We start from the raw sequence: 18294 nt of genomic DNA, 5'->3' as shown, positions 1-18294 counted from the left end.
CTGCCACACAGGCGGGGAGGCTCAGGGGCCAGATGCAGAGTGAGCAGGTGCCATGGGGACCGCAGCCCGCCGGCCTGAGTGCCTCAGCCACTGGCTGGCTGGGCTGGGAGTGGCAGTCTTGGCTGGGAGGGCTAGCCAGGTTGTGAGTAAAAGCCTTTGTGTCCCCCATCTACTCCCTGGCCTCCCCAATCCTAGGGGATCCCACTTCCCAAGAGGAGGCCTTTGCCGAGAGGCCTTGAGCGTGCCCAGTCGCCAGAGTGGGGGTTCTATGGGGGTCTAAGGCCATGCCTGGACACACGTGTGGGCATCAGGGTTTGACCGTGGCAGGACTGGAATGTGGCAGCACAAGCTGCCAGCCTGGCACCCCTCCTCTTGTCAGGACAGATCCTCGTTCAGAGTGGTGACCTGTCTCTGCCAGGTCTGGGGTATACCTCTGCTGGCATCGCCAGGTCCCCTGGCACTAACCCAGCTTCTGCTGTTGCTGCCCTCCGAGTTCTCCACCTGCAGCCCCAGCCCCCACACCCCCAGAGCCTGGATCCCTGCAGCTGTTCCTTGGGAGGGTAGGTCCCTGCCCCTGCCAGTCCAGAGCAGTGCACGGGTGGACTCTGGGCCTCTGAAGGGTGTTGCTTTCCGTTGCAACCCTCGCCTGAATCACAGTTACGTGGCGGTGTAAAATGCTGCATTTCCATCTGCGATTCCACCGCATGGCCCCGTGCACGCTCTGCGGAGGGAGGCGCCCTGCCCCGCTGCCCCGTCCACCGTCTCTCTCTCTCTGATTCCACCGCATGGCCCTGTGCACGCTCTGCGGACGGAGGCGCCCTGCCTCCTGCCCCCTGCCCACGCCCCCCCGCCCCCCGCCCCCTGCCCCGTCAACCGTCTCTCTACCAGCATCACCATGTGGCTGCGGCGCGTCCTGGGGCTGCCGTCACAAAGCACCTCAAACCGGGTGCCTGCAACAGCAGACGCTTCCGGTCTCACAGTTCTGGGGCCCGGGGTCTGGAATCGGGTGCTGGCCCGCTCCCCGTGAAGCTGCTGGAGGGAACGGTTCTGGCCATGCTCCGTGGCTCATCTTCTGGTGTTCACACCGTCATTCTTCTGCGTGTGTCTGCTGCCGTTCAGTTCCCGTTTTCGTAAAGACGCCAGTCACTGGAGTAGGCCCGCCCCCCCCCGAAACTACCTCGGCCTAACTTGTCATCTGCAAAGACCCTATTTCCAAGTCAGGTCACATCCACAGGTGCAGGGCTTGGGCTTGGACCTGCGTGGGGGTGGATTCAGCCCTCAGCACCTGGCCACTCACTTCGTGCCTTTGGAATCCGTTCCCTCCATTCTCCCTTCTGCCCGTGGCTCAGCCTTGTCTCGGCCCTGTGTTCCCGCCGTGTCTGCCTCTGAGCTGTCAGCTGCTCTCTGGTAGGTGAACCCTCTGTGGTCCCCCTGTACCCCCACTCCACACCTGGACCTCTGTTTCTCAAGGAGCCCCAGCCCGGCCCTCGGTGGCCTAGCCCTCATCCATGCTGCCCCTCCCTCTGGCCGGCACTGGGCTCAGGATGGGTCCCTGGCTGCACTCAGCGACCCCCTCAGGTCCCTGGGCCAGCAGCTTGTGTCCTTGCATTGTGGCCACTGGAGGGTGCCCACGCTATGTGGCACCTGCAGGGACTGGGTGTGTCTGAGAAGTGACTGCCCAGGCCCAGTGGCTGCAGCCCCCAACCCCAGGGGAGGTCAGGTGCCAGGGTCAGGGTCAGGATCAGGGTGAGGGACGCTGTGTTGTGGAGACCAGGGAAGAAATGGAATAAAGACCTCTGGTTAGGCGGACATTTGATGGCCAGGCGCTGCCTACTGTCCAGCAGCCTCGTGCGTGGACCCTTCCGGAGCACGCTCTGGTGCAGGCGCCCACATCTGTTCTTCTGCAGACGGAAACAGGCTCCGCTGTCACTGCTGCGTCCACAGGGCCCGTTGCGTGGAAGGGGTTGGAATCTGTGTAGCTGTTTAATCCGGAGAAATCTCTTCCCAGCAAAGTCCTGTGGCCCAGGGCGGCCGGGGCTTGGCGGCACAGCGGGAAGTTCGCCTCCGCTGAGTGGCGCTGTGCCTTCGGCCGCACGTGTCGGCTTCGAGTCCCACGGGGATTGACAGGCCCACGAGACGTGGCCGCGCCGGGCACTGGGAGCAGGGGCTGTGGCTTGCTCTGCGCCCCCTCGCTTCCAGCCTGCAGAACTGGGCGGGGAAGGGTTAGCAGTGTTACACAGGGCGCGGGGCGTGTGTCCTGGACTGGCGCGGCTGGACTGTTTATTTACAAAATACAGATTGTTGCTAGGGGAGGTTCCGGCGTAGCTGCGGTGCTCATGACAGCTTGAGCCCAAAACTTCCAGAGGGCAGGCGGTTTGCATGAAGGGAGACGTTTACCCTGCTTCTTTTGCTCTTGACTGCTCCCTGGAACGTAGAACACTACCGGATAAAATTAAATGTGAAAGTAAAAGCAGAGAAAGTTGAGAACACGGTGCCCCGTGTCATCTCTATCCCGGGCTCCCTGCCAGCTCAGGGACGGTTACCCAGGTGGGTGAAGGGCACAGTGGCTAGCTAGGTCAGCCTGGGCAAAACGTGGCCAACTTAAGGTCACCAGCATCATTCCTGTGGGTGACGGGTGTCCCGGGAGGACGACCCGAGCTCACACACAGTGGACCTTACTGGCCGACGCGCAGCTGAGGGACAGCGGAGCACCGCAGTGTGCGGCGAAAGATCTGCTTCAACCCGCTTCTCGTGCAAAAAGCTTTGTGTCCCAGGGAACTGTCCGGGGCGTCGCTGCCCCAGAATCTCTGGGGTCCCTTGGCAGCTGAATGCTTTTGTTCCTGGGCGGCTGCCTTCGGGGCAGCTGCCTGACCCTGGCGCCTGCAGGTTTGGGAACCGGCTTGGGGACGGGCTCGGGCAGCTCCTCGGAGTTTGCCTGGCAGGGTCAGGCTCAGGACAGCCCTGAGCTCCTCCACATGGAGGTCACGGGGTCCCGGTTAGGGCCACTCTGTCCCCAGGCTGTCTGCTGGTGGCCCTCTGCACCGTCTCCCTGGCGGTGGGCTTGTGTGTGCGATGCCTGGAGAGGTGAGGCTGCTGCCGGCCGTGGCGGCCGAGGGCCTGGGTGGGTCTCCTCAGCCTGAGCTTCACCTGCTGCCCAGGCAGAGGCCCCGCCTGGCCCCATCCTCCCCGCCTGCCGGTTTCCAGTGGAGGAAGTGCTGCTCCAGCTCCTCAGAGGAAGGGGCTGCCCCCCGGCCACTACACAGCTTCCTGCCCCGTCTCATTGTCCTCAGCTGCCACCCACTAGCTTCCCAAGGCTCTGGATGTGCTCCCCGTTGCCCCAGCAACCACACAAACAGTGCTGCGTCCCCAGCTCAGCCTGCAGGGAGCGGGTGCAGGAGACAGCGGCCAGGAGGCAGGCTCGGTCACGTCGGTGTCACCAGCTGCACAGTGAGCCCTGCGCCTGGCCCCCCGACCTACACCCTTGACGGCCCCTACATCCCCTACATCCCAGCCAGGTGGGCCCACTGCAGCGCTCTCCTCTAGCATGCTGGGATCAGAGTGGCCACTGCAGGCGTCCGATCAGTCCTGGCCCCATGTGAGTCCCCCAAGGCCTGGCCGGCCCCCCGCGCCACCGTCCAGCTCCCCCTTGCCCCGGCCTGGGCAGCAGCTCCCCAGTCCCATCCCCTTGACATCCAGATGGTTCTTGTCTGTCTTCCTGGTGGCCAGGTCTGCGCCCTCGGAGCCTCCTCCCCAGCTCATGCCCGCAAGCACCTGGGGCCTGGGGCCACATGGGTGCCTGGAAGATGCAGGGTGTGCAACCCGTCCGCCAAGGGCTTGGGCACCTGTGTGTGGGTTTCAGTCGGAAACAGCTTCACACTTAGGCTTCCTGGACATTGCAGTGTATTTCTTATGGGACCCTTGTCAGGGAAGGGCCACTGCATAGAAACCCCAGCCCCACGGCCCAAGGTGGTGCCAGGAAGAGCCTGAGTGTGATCCCAGCAGGGCGGAGCCGTCCAGCGTTGCCTGCAGGGGCTCCAGAGAGGGGCTGGGTTGGGAGGGATGGAGCCCCTAGCCCGGCACAGGACCCACCCTGCTGGCAGCCTTCCTTCTGCTGAAATCCCTGCAGGGCCTTTTGCCCCTGGTGGCAAGGAGGACAGCACTGTGTCCCGAGGGCAGGTGGCCCGCGTCTCTATCCCAAACTCAGGCCACACTGTGAGGGCTGCTGGGTCACCCTGCGGAGATGTCCGTCAACCCTGAACTCCTGGCTAGAAGGCAGCCCAGGGGCCAGGCAGGGTGATTGATAGGAGGCCCCGTGCTCCACCCCATCTGTTTGGTTGCCATGGGGAGGCTGTGTTGGTCCCAGGGCAAGAGGAGGAGGGAGCCAGGATCTGAGGGCGGGAGCGGACGTCCCAGTCATGGGGAGCCCAGCTTCTGTTGGCTCCAGGGAACAAAGGCTCTCTCCCCAGGGCCACTGCAGCCAGGCTCCGAGCCCAGGGGGCCCAACATAGAGGCCCAGGGTCCCTGAGTGAGCTATCTGGGGTCCTTGAAAGAGTCTGGGGGTCCCTTAGCAAGCCTGGAGCCCCTGAGAGAGTCTGGGGGGCCCTGAGTCTGGGGTCCCTGACGAGTTTTCAGGGGGGCCTTAAGTGAGCCGTCTGGGGTCTAGAGGGAGTCGGGGGGGATCCCTGATGAGCCATCTGGGGTCTAGAGGGAGTCTGGGGGGCCCCTGAGTGAGCCGCCTGGGATCTAGAGGGAGTCTGGGGGGGTCCCTGAGTGAGCCGCCTGGGGTCTAGAGGGAATCTGGGGGGGTCCCTGAGTGAGCTGTCTGGGGTCTAGAGAGAGTCTGGCTGGGGGGCCCCTGAGTGAGCCACCTGGGGTCTAGAGGGAGTCTGGGGGGGGTCCCTGAGTGAGCTGTCTGGGGTCTAGAGGGAGTCTGGGGGAGGTCCCTAAGCGAGCCATCTGGGGTCTAGAGGGAGTCTAGGGGTGTCCCTGATGAGCCGCCTGGGGTCTAGAGGGAGTGGGTAGGCTGTGCAGCTCCCTCCCTCCTCTCCCTGCTCCTACTGAGTCTGTGCTTCTCTCTCGGTGCTTAGGGGTCTCTGCTGTGAAACAACCCAGGCTTCCCCAGGGCTGCAGGGGCTGCATCTGGCCATGTTTACACCTGGGTGTCCCTCCTGCAGCCCTGCTCTGTTCCTCAGGTGTAAAGGGTTTTGAGGTCACTGTGCTTAGCTGGCCTGGCTGAGCCTCTGGGGGTACAGGGTCTTCTGTGGGGAATTTGTCCTGTGTCCAACAGGGATAAATCAAAAGGGTTGTCGGGGCATCCATCCTGGTCCCCACCCCTGCTGGGCACAGGGCTGTGTGCAAGGCTGTTGGGCAGCTTCACCTCCTCTGGGCCTGGGGGGAGCAGAGCCAGGTGTGCAGGGCTGGTTGTGCAGGGTCTGGTGTGCAGGGCTGGGTAAATGCAGGGCTCAGGTGTGCAGGGCTCGAGTGAGCAGGGCCGGGTGAGCAGGGACAGGTGTGCAGGGCTGGGTGAGCTGGGCTCAGGTGAGTAGGGAGTGCAGGGCTCAGGTGAGCAGGGCCGGGTGTGCAGGGCTGAAGTGAGCAGGGCTGAAGTGAGCAGGGCTGGGTGTGCAGGGCTCAGGTGAGCAGGGCTGGGTGTGCAGGGCTGTGTGTGCAGGGCTCAGATGAGCAGGGCTGGGTGTGCAGGGCTGGGTGTGCAGGGCTGGGTGTGCAGGGCTCAGGTGTGCAGGGCTGGGTGAGCAGGGCTCAGGTGTGCAGGGCTGGGTGTGCAGGGCTTAGGTGTGCAGGGCTCAGGTGTGCAGGGCTGGGTGAGCAGGGCTGGGTGTGCAGGGCTGGGTGAGCAGGGCTCGGTGTGCAGAGCTGGGTGTGCAGGGCTCAGGTGTGCAGGGCTGGATGAGCAGGGCTGTGTGTGCAGGGCTGGATGAGCAGGGCTGGGTGTGCAGGGCTAGGTGAGCAGGGCTGTGTGTGCAGGGCTCAGGTGAGCAGGGCTGTGTGTGCAGGACTCAGGTGAGCAGGGCTGTGTGTGCAGGGCTGTGTGTGCAGGGCTGTGTGTGCAGGGCTGTGTGTGCAGGGCTCAGGTGTGCAGGGCTGGGTGTGCAGGGCTCAGGTGTGCAGGGCTGGGTGAACAGGGCTGGGTGTGCAGGGCTGGGTGAGCAGGACTCGGTGTGCAGAGCTGGGTGTGCAGGGCTCAGGTGTGCAGGGCTGAGTGTGCAGGGCTGGGTGAGCAGGGCTGTGTGTGCAGGGCTGTGTGTGCGGGGCTGGGTGTGCAGGGCTGGGTGAGCGGGGCTGTGTGTGCAGGGCTGAGTGAGCAGGGCTGTGTCTGCAGGGCTGGGTGAGCAGGGCTGTGTCTGCAGGGCTGGGTGAGCAGGGCTGAGTGAGCAGGGCTGGGTGAGCCGGGCTGATCTGCGTCCTCGCCTCCTCTGGGCTCTTGGGCCTCAAGGGGATTCCTCGCGCCAGACTGACAGGACCCAGGCCAGGTTCTTCCTTGACGTGCCAGGTGGCCGAGGGGATTTTCTTTTTCCACCTCATCTTTCACCTGAGCACCTGCTGCATCGACCCGGCTGACCCCAACGTGAGACTCAAGGACTATTCTCAGCCCATGCCCATCTTCGACAGATCCCAACACGCACACGTGATCCAGAACCATTACTGCAACCTGTGCAGTCACCGTGTGAGTTCCTGCCCTTGCTGAGGCCCCTCGGTGTCGGCGTCAGCTCCAGGGGTGGGGGCTCCAGGAACTGCCCCGCCCTCAGGTTCCCTGCCATGGCTGCGGCCGGCGCTAATGGGGCTTCCGGGGAGTAGCCCTGGCCACGTCTGTGACTGAGGTGAACAGCCCTAGTCCCCTGTGAAGGGGACACAGTGCCGGGCTGCCCCCACTCTGCAGGCAGGGCTGAGGCTGGAGGGCTGTGTCTGCACTCAGGCACGGTTGATCCCCAGTGGATTTTGTGCACGCGGGTCCCTCCCCTGGGGTCCAGGAGCAAGAGGGTGCTATTGTTCTTGGGGATTTTCAAGACAAGCCCTAAGGAAAGAGGGAGGATGGACCCCATGTCTCCAGGGACCCCGGGGCATCCATGGTGGCCTGGTGGGCAGCTGCAGGGCTGCTGTTGGCTGCAAGGCGGACCTGTAGGCACAGGTGGAATCCAAGCCCCCACTCAGCTCCTGGCCCCCTGCGCTCAGGGCGGCCACACCCAGTGCAGACACACCTCCTCCTGCTCTGTGGCTGCCTCCGTCCAGAGCTGTCCTGCTTCTGCTCCTCCCCACGGGCCTCAGCACCTTCCCCTGGCCTCCTGTGCCCACGGGATGCCCCCTCCCCAGGCCACACAGGCCTGGTTCCCTCGGGGCGCCTGGCTCCCGGTGATGGGGCTGCAGGCTGTGGGCCTGACGGCCGCTCCCCGATTCTTCCCTCCAGGACCAAGAAAGCCAAGCACTGCATCACCTGCAACAAGTGTGTGTCAGGCCTCGACCACCACTGCAAATGGCTCAACAACTGCGTGGGGAGCCGGAACTACTGGTGAGGCTCACGGCGGGGCCGGGCGGGGCCGGGCGGGGGGATTCGGAAGGAGGGGTCTGTGGGCAGGGGTCCTCTCGGGGCCGCATCCCTGTCCTGGCATGCTGGCGCTCCGTGCCTGCATGCCCCAGCCCCCTGTCCGGTTCTGGGGCTGTGGTGCAGCCGTCCCTGGACAGGCTCGTCCTCAGAGGAAGTCCCTTGGAGGCCCCCACGTGGGCACCCCTGGGCCACACTGGCTGAGGTGGCCTGCCGCGCTGTCCTGGGCCGGGCTGCCTTCTCTCTGCCAAGGCTGCCGGCTTGTGGAGCACAGTGGTGGGGCCACGGAGGGGCAGTGGGCACCCAGCGCGTGGAAGAGAGGTGTTTCCCTGAGCATTGTGGAGGATCCAGGGACTCTCGAGGCCCCATGTTCTGAGCCCTGGCTGTCCGTGGCACTTCGAGTTGTGAAGATCACCAGGGAAAAGAACCATGCGTGCCCCCAGCTACTCTGTGCTGAGCTGAAAGAGGCCTTGGTGTGGGCAGGAATGGGGACCAACGCTGTCTGGTGTCACGGGACGCGCCATGGGGTCCCTGCCCTGCCTCCCTGCCCTCCTGCCTTGAGCACAAAGTGTGTCCAGAGCGGCTGCGCAGCCCAGCAAGGACAGAGAGACTGTGCCACTGCAGAGCAAGGCCAGAGGCCACGTGAGGGGGAAGGGCCAGGGAGACCCACCCGCCTCGCCCTGGAGAAGAGCAGCTCTGACGGCCATGGTAAGGCAGCTCCTCTGGGAGCCCTAGGCACCACTTCCTTCCGGACTCTGTGCCCTGGTGCCTCGAGCTGACTTGTCCACAAGGCCTGGTGGGGAAGGTGAGGGGCGAGGGCCCACAGGCAGGTGGCAGGGAGAGGGCCTGCCTTCCCAGGAGGGGTAAGGGAGAGGCGCTGTGTGGGCGCCCAGTGCAGACAGGTGCCACAGCCTGTGCGTGGGAAAGGGGCGTCAGGAGAGCAGGGCTGGGGGCACGGGTGCCCTCTGGCCCGGGAAGTTGACAGAGTGGACGGCAGAGCCCCTGAGAGGGAGGCTGTGTGCTGCTTCCTGGTGCAAGAGGAAGGGAGACAGAGAGGAGGAAGCAGGCGGCCCTGGCGTCCTGGGAGGACCTAGAGTGCCGGGCCTGGCTGCGGGTGCTGACCTGCTGACGGAGAGGAGAGCGGCCCCGGGTGGCAGTGGGAAGAGGAGCCCTGCGTGAATGGCTCTGCCCGGCCCATGGGCTTTGGGCTCTGCGGTCTTGGAGACCCACCTTTTTTTTACTGGATGAAGAGGGCAGTCCTGTACAGACAGTGGGGTGAAGGTGAGGGGTCTTCACTCTCCAAGTGGGCTCAGGCCTGGGGGCAGGGTGGGGCACCCGCTGCCTGGAGGGGTTGCTTCTTTGGAAACAAAAGTCAGGCATGAAAGGCCTCGCCAGTCCTCCGCCCTTCGCGGCCACAGCCAGGCCAGGATACCAGGCTCGGCACTTCCCGGAGAGCATGTTGGTGACATCAGGGACCAGCACACCAGGAAGGAGTGCTTGGGACCATCCGCCTGGTTGTTGCTGTGGGAGGGAAGCCAGTGAGAGGGAGCGGGAGTCAGGGAGCCCCTGAGCCCCTCACATCTGGAGCTGTCCCCACCCCTGAGCCCCTCACGCCCGGAGCCGTCCCCACCCCTGAGCCCCTCACGCCCGGAGCCGTCCCCACCCCTGAGCCCCTCACGCCCGGAGCCGTCCCCACCCCTGAGCCCCTCACGCCCGGAGCCGTCCCCACCCCTGAGCCCCTCACGCCCGGAGCCGTCCCCACCCCTGAGCCCCTCACGCCCAGAGCCAGTCCCTCACGCCCGGAGCCGTCCCCACACCTGAGCCCCTCATGCCCTGAGCCGTCCCCACCCCTGAGCCCCTCACGCCCAGAGCCATCCCCACACCTGAGCCCCTCACACCCGGAGCCGTCCCCACCCCTGAGCCCCTCACGCCCAGAGCCGTCCCCACCCCTGAGCCCCTCATGCCCTGAGCCGTCCCCACCCCTGAGCCCCTCACGCCCGGAGCCATCCCCACACCTGAGCCCCTCACACCCGGAGCCGTCCCCACCCCTGAGCCCCTCTGCCCTGAGCCGTCCCCACCCCTGAGCCCCTCACGCCCGGAGCCATCCCCACACCTGAGCCCCTCACACCCGGAGCCGTCCCCACACCTGAGCCCCTCACGCCCAGAGCCGTCCCCACCCCTGAGCCCCTCATGCCCGGAGCCGTCCCCACCCCTGAGCCCCTCACGCCCAGAGCCGTCCCCACCCCTGAGCCCCTCACGCCCGGAGCTGTCCCCACCCCTGAGCCCCTCTGCCCGGAGCCGTCCCCACCCCTGAGCCCCTCTGCCCGGAGCTGTCCCCACCCCTGAGCCCCTCACGCCGGGAGCTGTCCTGCCCTTGAATCTTCTGGAAGACTCTCAAGACTCTTGGAGGGAGGAGGAACGCCTGGAAGGTGGCTGCCTGGCATCCCCCCGCCTGCCTGGCACCCCCCACACTTGCCTGGCCCCCCCACCCCACCTGCCTGGCCCCCGCCCCCCCCCGCCCGCCAACGTCCTGAGAAGACTGTGGGATTCATACTCTGACCTCCAGCTGAAAACATGAAAAGGAATTTCCCAAGTTTAGGTGAACAGAATACACAGGAAGAATTTAAAGGAGATTAGAGGCAACTTTTTACAAAATACCATATTGGTGGAAAGAGCAAGGGAAGACGCTCTGGCGAAATGAGGATGTGGATGCAGACGTTCCGGGAACTGCTGCGGAGAACGGGATTTTCTGGGTGAATCATTCTCGGCGTCTTTTGAGCAAAGACGAGAGACTGGGGTGGTTTTGGGTCCACAGCGCGGATGTGGCTTTTGGCTCAAATGTGCACAGGACCCTTGGAGAAGGAGGCTGGGGCCGAGGCATGGCCTCCTCAGCCCAAGTTCCCTTTGGGTGCAGAGATCCAGGTCCCTGAGCCTGCAGGCCCATGGTGTGGCTGCCCTCCCGGGTGCCCACAGGCCCTCCTGGGTGCCACGGTGCTCTTGGGGCCCTCACCTTCCCTGGCTTCAGTTCCCTTGCCTTGAGTGGTGTGCCATGAGACTCCGACACCGACCAGGCTCAGGGCCCCCAGGTGGACCCAGCCCACGTGCTCCTTGGCTGGCAGGGAGCCCCTGTCTGAATGAGGTGGGGTGGAGAGGTGCAGACGGAGGCCCCGGAGCTGTGATGCTGGGGATGCGTGTGACCCTCACGCTCCGCTGGCTTGGTGGGCTTGGTCACACTGTGTCTCTGGCCTCAGTTTCCTCACTTTTGAGAAGGGCTGGTTCCCCCTCCTCACAACCTCCTTGTTCCTTGTGGGGATTAAATGAAATCACGTTTGCAAGAAGCGCTGCGTGAATTGTCAGGTGGTGTGAGACGGTGAGAGTGGGCCACGGCCGTCCCTCCCAGCGAGAGGCCTGGAGACCCCGGGGAGCGTCACAGGCTGGGACTGAGACGGGGGCCTGAGCTTCCAGTGTGGTTGAGAGCGGAGTTTGGGGCCAGCGTCGGGCCTCGGCCAGGCGCCTTCTCTCAGTGGACGCCCACACTGACCTGTCACCTCCACTGTGCTGCCCCCAGTGCCCACCCCCGCCTGCCCCTGTGTACCCCGCCCCCACACGCCCTCACCTGCCCCAGCACACCCTCCGATGCCTGCCTGTGCGTCTCCCTGCAGGTTCTTCAGCACCGTGGCCTCGGCTGTAGTTGGCCTGCTCTGCGTGATTGCCATCCTGCTGTACGTCCTCATCCAGTACTTTGTGAGGCCCTGGGTGCTCCGCACAGACCCCAGGTATGAAGGTACGTGGCTGCTGCTCCTGGCGGGGCCTCTGCCAGGGCTGTCGTGAGCCGCCTTGGCCACAGCCTCGCCTCCAGCCGTCTTTCCAGGTAGCAGTATCGGGTCTGGCGGTGGTTGGCCCCGTTTGGCCCAGGGAGAGGCTGGGGTGGGCAGCCCCAGGCAGACTCTGACCTGGGCCAAAGGCAGCAGCCCAGGCCCACACAGCCCAGCAGCCCCCAGTGCACAGGAGGCAGGCTCGGGACGGCGCTGGCCACGCTGCTCTGTGGGTGCTGCCAGGTCGTGTCAGGCAAGAGAGCTCGGGTCCACTGCTGCCCGGGCCTCCACAGTCAGGCCTACAGCGCCTGCCATGCCTTCCCTGTGGGCCATGTGGCGGTGGGTGAGGGGGGTGCCCGTCCTTCAGGAGCAGCCCAAGGGGAGGGGAGAGCGGAGGTGGGGCTGGGGGTGGGGGCTGTAGGCCGTGAGGTGCTGAGGCTCTTGGCCAGGTGGGCCCTTGGGAACTGTTGCCCGCACTGAGCCACAGGAGAGACGTGGCGTTGGTGGCCTGTGGGCTCCAGAGTCGAGTCCACGCCTAACCCAGATCCCATGATGTCAGCGTCCTGGGAAATGTGTCTGTGGCTGTGACTTAGGATTCGAGGTCGGAGGATTGTGCTGCGTTGTCCCAGGGGCCCAAATCTAGCCACGAATGTGCTTAAAAGAGAAAGGAGAGACGCAGAGGGAGGCAGCCCTGTGAGGACAGAGGCACAGTGGAGTGACACGGCCACAGCCCAGGGTGGCCTGAGCCACAGGAGTTGGCAGCGGTGGGAGGACCTCCCTGGAGCCTCCGGAGGCAGCGCCTGGCCGGCGGCAGGATGTCAGAGCCCTGCGTGGGACTGCAAGCGTCTGCTGTGGAAGCTGCCCGCGCCCCCCGACACCCCTGCCGATTGAGGTGCTCATGGCTGCAGCGCCGGGACCCTGCCCGGGAGGCCCTGGGCCAGGCAGCCCTCAGGGTGTGGGTCAAGGCTGCCAGTCTCCGCTCCAGGTGTGGCTGTGCCCACGCTGCACATGGCCCGGGTGTTGAGAGAGGCAGGACCCACGTGGCCCTCGTTCCAGAACATTCCGGAGCCAACACAGAGCAACGTTTTTTTCAAGGATGAGCTTTGCCAGCTCCCTAGTAAAGGCCCTAAAGCTCCTCCGTCCACCTTGAAGCGTGATGGGTGCCGCCAGCGCCTCACAGGCGCTCTGAAGCACTTTCTGAAAGCCAGCTCCGCCCTGGTGAGCCCTGACCTCAGCGGCCTTGAGCCCAGGACCACAGCTGTTGCGTTCCTCCCTCTGCGACATCTCACCTTCCCCAGCAGCCTCCGAGCTGTCTGGGCGCTCACTCCAGGGGATGCCAGGAGAGGGAGAGGGCAGAGGCAGCTGGAGCGGCCACACTGGCTTCTCTCCCTGAACATGCTGCTTCTGCGCGGCAGGGCAGGGGCTCCGGTGAGTTCATGGACCGTGGATTGAGCCGTTTCCTGGGTTTGCTGTTCTGGAAGATTCTGCAGGGCTTCAAAGCCAGCGGGGCCCCGAGCCATGCAGCTCCTCGCTCTCGTGGGCTGAACTCGTCATGACGTCACTGGCTAAGGGGGCAGCGTGGGTCCAGCCTCGCTGTGCACATGCAGCGGCAGCCCTGTCCTGCCAAGTGTGCTGTTTGCCTTCTAGAATGGCCCCCCAGGCCGCCAGTTCCAGGCAGCGCCCGTCACCCAGACATCCAGGCTGAATCCACCCTCTGCCATCCTGCCTCGCGCAGCCCCTCAGCATCTTTCTCACGCCTGATTTTTGCAAGTGTTGTTTTGGGTGTTGGCAGCCCCAGGTCACAGAGGACCGTGTCTTAGAAATGCCCCCAGGCGAGAGCTGTGGCTTTCCTGTTCTATTTGAAGGTGGCTGTTTTAGGGTGCAGAGGGCCCACGGAGGCAGTGTGGCCAGTGAAGAAGGGGTGGGTGCTGGGGCCCGCGGAGCCGGCAGGCATGGTGACCCCTGCAGCCTCACCTCCGGATCCGTAAAGCTGCGGTCATAAAAAGCACCTGCAGGCAGCGGGGCCTGAGGGGCACTCGGGTAAGGGAGGCGTCCACCTGGGCAGGGACAGAGTCCGAGCCCCTGTAGTCCCAGCTACTCGGGAGGCTGTCCCCACGCTGCCCCATCCTCAGCTAGCTCTGGTCTGCGACGTCCACCCAATGTGGTGCCCATCAGCAGGTGCCAGACGTGGTGTCTCTCCCTTGTCTCCACAGATGTCAGGAGTGCGAACATGTGGCTGCTGTTCCTCCCGCTGTTCCCAGTGAAGGTGAAGACCTCGATGGTCGCGGTCATTGGGGCAGCCATGTTCCTGCTGGACCTGCTTGGCTTGCTCCTGCTGGGGAAGCTGCTCATGTTCCACATCTACCTGAGTACGTCCCCCGCCCTGAGTCCCCCAAAACCCCTGAGTCTGGGTGGTCAGAGCTGCTCATGTTCCACATCTACCTGAGTACGTCCCCTGCCCTGAGCCCCCCACACCTGGGGCCGGATTCTTTGCCACCTGCCCCCCGCCCGTGTTCACTTGTGTTCACGGTCAGCCTCTGCCAGAAATGAGATCATGGGCAAAAAGGGCAAATCATAGGAAGAAAAGAAATCCGTGAGGGCCCAGCAGACCCAGCAAGGAGCTGAACTTACACCCGAGCCTCAGGAGCGGTGCCGGGTGCTTGAAGTAACAAGTTGAAAACGTTCAGAGACAAAGGAATGGTATCTATTAGGCAAGAACAGGACATTATGACATAAGAACAGGTGGACTTGGAAGAGCGCCAAGTGGAAATTCCAACAACGGAAAGTACTACAGGCAGGTTGCCCACTGACGGCACAAGCAAGGCGAGAGCTGGCGGTCCTGCTGAGTCTCACGGCGGGCACGGCGGCGGGTGGCAGAGGTGAGAGCTGGCGGTCCTGCTGAGTCTCACGGGGGCACGGCGGCGGGTGGCGGAGGTAAGAGCTGGCGGTCCTGCTGAGTCTCACGGCGGGCACGGCGGCGGGTGGCGGAGGTAAGAGCTGGCGGTCCTGCTGAGTCTCACAGCGGGCACGGCGGCGGGTGGCGGAGGTGAGAGCTGGCGGTCCTGCTGAGTCTCACGGGGGGCATGGCGGTGGGTGGCGGAGGCGAGCCTGGCAGTCCTGCTGAGTCTCACAGCGGGCACGGCAGCGGGTGGCGGAGGCGAGCCTGGCAGTCCTGCTGAGTCTTACAGCGGGCATGGCGGCGGGTGGCAGAGGTAAGAGCTGGCAGTCCTGCTGAGTCTCACGGGGGGCACAGTGGCGGGTGGTTGCGGTGAGAGCTTCTGGTCCTGCTGGGTCTCACAGTGGGCACAGCGGCGGGCAGTTGAGGCCAGAGCTGCTGGTCCTTCTGCATCTTGTCTCACCTCGGGCACAGTGGCAGGCGGTCAGTCAAGTTGCTGAACGAGGGAGGGCAACCTCCTCCCCACCCCCAAGGAAGCCTGTTGTTGGAAGAAACAGCCACCTGCCCCCTCCTGGCACCAGCCGTTTGGTCGTGGCGGGCCAGCCGTAAAGTGTCTTTCATTCTTTGGGCAGTGGCTGCCCCGGGCTGTGGCATCTCAGGGGCTGTCTCTGGGCATGGGTAGCAGAGTGTGTCCAGGCCCAGCCCCCGAGAATACCCTGTTCCTGACAGCCTGGCCAACCCCAGGTCAGAGTGGAGGGAGTCCGGTGGGCTCACCTAGACCACTCCATCTCCAGAACAGCCCCTGCCTGCGTCTGTGGCGAGAAGGCCCAGCTCAGAATGAGCACGCCCCACCAAGAGGCTCCTATTCAAAGCACAGGTCACCCCACAACCCACTGTGGCACACAGCCCTGGGAATCTTTTCTAGCAACAGTCACTGTTGTCTTGCCTGAGGCTTGAATTATCTCTTAGGAAAGTGCAGTGGGCTGGGTGCAGTGGCTCACGCCTGTCATCCCAGCACTTTGAGAGGCCAAGGCGGGGGGATCACGAAGTCAGGAGATCAAGATCAGCCAGGCCAACATGGTGCAACCCCATCTCTACTAAAAACACAAAAAATTAGCTGGGCGTGGTGATGTGTGTTATCCCAGCTGCTTGGGGTGGGAGGCTGAGGCAGGAGAATCGCTTGAACCTGGGAGGCAGAGGTTGCAGTGAGCCGAGATCGCACCACTGCACTCCAGCCCGGGCGACAGAACAAGACTACGTCTCGGGAGAAAAAGGAAGAAAGTCCAGTGGAGATGAACGGATGACCCCTGACGGACGCAGTGCTGAGTGTGATGCTGTCAGAGTTTTAGTTCCGACTGTCAAGGCTGGCGCCTGCGTCGGGCAGGTGCTTGGGTGTGTTCACTGAACGGAATGGAACGGAAGCCTCAGCCGTGACTTCACGAGACGCACGGGCCGCCCCTTCCTGCAGCTTAAACCCTTCAGAGTGAGGGTCATTTGGGCCTCCTTCAAAACTCTCCACCCCTCTTAGAACCAGGGATCGTTTTTAAAGTACTTTCTAGAATTATCTAGAAATCTCTGTTTAAATTTTTTGAAGGCTCTTCTGGAGTTTCACCTCACCCAGAATTTACCATCTCTCCTTATCAGGAAGTCTGTCCCCCTCAGACGCCCAGAGTCAAGCAAGTTCCCCACAACACGAGACTCAGCTGGGCTGCAGCCTCCACAGGGCGTGTCTTGGGGCCCACGTGGTTCTTTCCACTTGTGCCCCAGGTGAACAGATGCCCAGACTGCCTGGGTTAAAATAGGGTAAATACCCACTGTGTGCCAAGCGCGTGGGGGCTGAGGCACCTGTGGACTGGGCATGGTCACCTGCACGCTGCGGGGAGGGGACAAAGAACGGGGCGTGAATGTGTGTGGATGGCCTCGTGCTGTGGAGAAGCTGGCCTGAGCCTCAGGTGGTGGGGGATGCAGCGGCGGGCATGGGGCAGTGAGGAGCGCCGGCCACCTCGTGCCCGACGGCCTGCAGAGAAGCCAGGGCCAGGGAGCTGGCAGGCAGCCTTCTCGGTCATCCAGACGTCGTGGCAAGCTCTCAGATGTGAGGGAGGGTGGGCTGGGAGCTGTCCTGGACACAAAACCAACGGCACTGGAAGGCCCACTGAGGTCGCTGTGAGGACGGGGCCTTCGTGGACCCCTGGGTCCCAACCCAGGCGCCTGGGAGTGGATGCTTCCGTGAGCCGAGCGAGGGCCGGGGCTGAATGTGTTGATTCAAAGAACGGAGTTCCAGGACAATGTCGGAGGATTATTGTTAGTTGTGGTAAAACTGCCACAAAACACGGCTGCTCAGAACAGCACCTCATCACCTCAGCTTCTGTGGCGCGGAGGCCAGCACCTCTGAGCTGGGTCTCTGCCAGGGTCCCTGGAGAGTCGTCCACCTGGGCGCCGGGCTGCGCTCTCATCCGGGGGCCCGATGGGCCATCTGCCTCCCGTTCCGTGAGGCCGAGGCAGGTGTGGAGGGTGATCCTTGGGGTGAGGTCACAAGTTCCCACGCAGGCTCCTGGAGGCGCACCCTGGCATGCGTGCGTGTTCTGTTCATCTGTGGGCAGGTGTCAGGTGTGGCCTCTGCTCTGCCTGAGCCCCGCGGGAGGCTGTGGGAGCCGGGTCAGAAGCAGCTGCTCACTCAGACTGTTTTGAAACTTGGAGGACAGACCTTGGTGAGTCCTCAGTGCGCGTGGCGAGGACGCGATCTCCCGGGCAGGCGTGTGATGTGGGGCCGCCTTCCGGAGGTGGGTGGGAGCCACGTGCACGGCAGACAGCAGAGGAAACCTGCTGGATGAGGCCCAGGAAGCACAGCCTTCCCCACATCACCAGCCGGCCAGGGAGCCCTGCCTGGAGCTTCCGCGGCTGCCCTGCAAGCCCTCAGGTTAACTGTTTCTGTGGCGCTTGCCTGCACCACGCGGCCCCCGGGAGCACGGGGCATGCTGAAGTTGTGCTTTTGATGGTGTTTCTGCAAACCTGGGCAAAAGAACATATATTTTAACTCGAATATAAACAAGCACGAGGTTGTGTGCTGAAACCACGACAGGTTCTGGGGGGTGTGGAGGAGTAGCCATAGCCACGTCGAGCGGCTCAGGACCTGGCCAGAGCGGAGCACCCAAAAGACTGCAGGCAACGGGGCTGTGCCGCCGCGGGCAGCTCCGCAGGGCGCCCACCGCCATCTGCTCCTCACCGCAAATAGGCCTCTGTGGGCGGCCACCCGGCTCTCCAGGAATAGTCACGAGCCGTCGGCTCTCGTGGTGCTGGTGTTTTGGGAAAGCGGCGTGGAGAGCTTGGCCCCTCTGTGGAAGCTCGTGGCTGAAATCGGTGCAGAGCCCATTTTGTTAACATTTATTAACACAGCTCTTTTAGATAAACGGGCGTCTCGGGTTTTGCTTTGCTTCCCTGGGCTGTTTTGCTGCACGCAGGGCCGGCGGGCGGGTGGGGTACTGGCCACGCTGCTGAGCTGTCTGTGGACGCTGTGCAGGGCTACAGGGTCGGTAGCCTGTCTCAGCCCCATCAGAGGCTGTGCTCAGTGGCATTTGTGGCACTTGGGTTCACCTCCTGGGCCTGGGGCTCTGAGCACCTGCAGGAGTGTGTGGTCCCAGGACCCGCCTGCCAGCACCTAGGGGTGGCTGCTGTACCAGTGGTCCTCTGACTTTGGGGTCTCTGTGCTTCCCCCAAAGTGTGCCCATCCATTGTCCACATGCAAGGACCCCTGCAGGGCGCTGGACCCTCAGACAGAGGCCCCTCCGGAGCTGGCCTTGTACCCCATCAGCAATCCCCGGGGGATCGGGAGCAGCCTCTCAGGCTGCGTGGTGTCGGGGGACCCGGGCCCATGAGAGGCCCCTTCTCTTCTGACCCCACTGACAGTGCAGCTCAGTGAGGCCTTGGCGGGCGGCGGGATGCGGGCCAGCGCCGGTCCCCAACTAACACCTGCAGACCCCTCTTGCTGACCATCAACCAGATGCAGAGCTGGGCCCACGAGGTGCCTG

At 63.9% G+C, this 18294-nt stretch overlaps 1 protein-coding gene across 1 annotated transcript in view; it reads left to right on the top strand.

Moving 5' to 3' along the window:
- The window catches only part of ZDHHC11 (zinc finger DHHC-type containing 11), a 28249-nt gene that overhangs the window by 4162 nt on the left and 5793 nt on the right, over positions 1-18294 (top strand). Inside the window, exons 3-6 of the mRNA XM_064375748.1 lie at positions 6512-6695; positions 7285-7525; positions 11221-11342; positions 13587-13742. Of these exons, the coding sequence (XP_064231818.1) occupies positions 6512-6695; positions 7285-7525; positions 11221-11342; positions 13587-13742 (703 nt within the window). The remainder of the gene's footprint in view (positions 1-6511; positions 6696-7284; positions 7526-11220; positions 11343-13586; positions 13743-18294) is intronic.

This window comes from Aotus nancymaae, unplaced genomic scaffold (genome assembly GCF_030222135.1).
Source record: "Aotus nancymaae isolate 86718 unplaced genomic scaffold, 86718_ANA_hifiasm-v0.15.2.pri h1tg000014l, whole genome shotgun sequence".
Classification (NCBI taxonomy): domain Eukaryota; kingdom Metazoa; phylum Chordata; class Mammalia; order Primates; family Aotidae; genus Aotus; species Aotus nancymaae.
The sequence above is the reverse complement of the archived record's forward strand: the minus strand, read 5'-3'. Positions and strand labels throughout refer to the sequence as shown.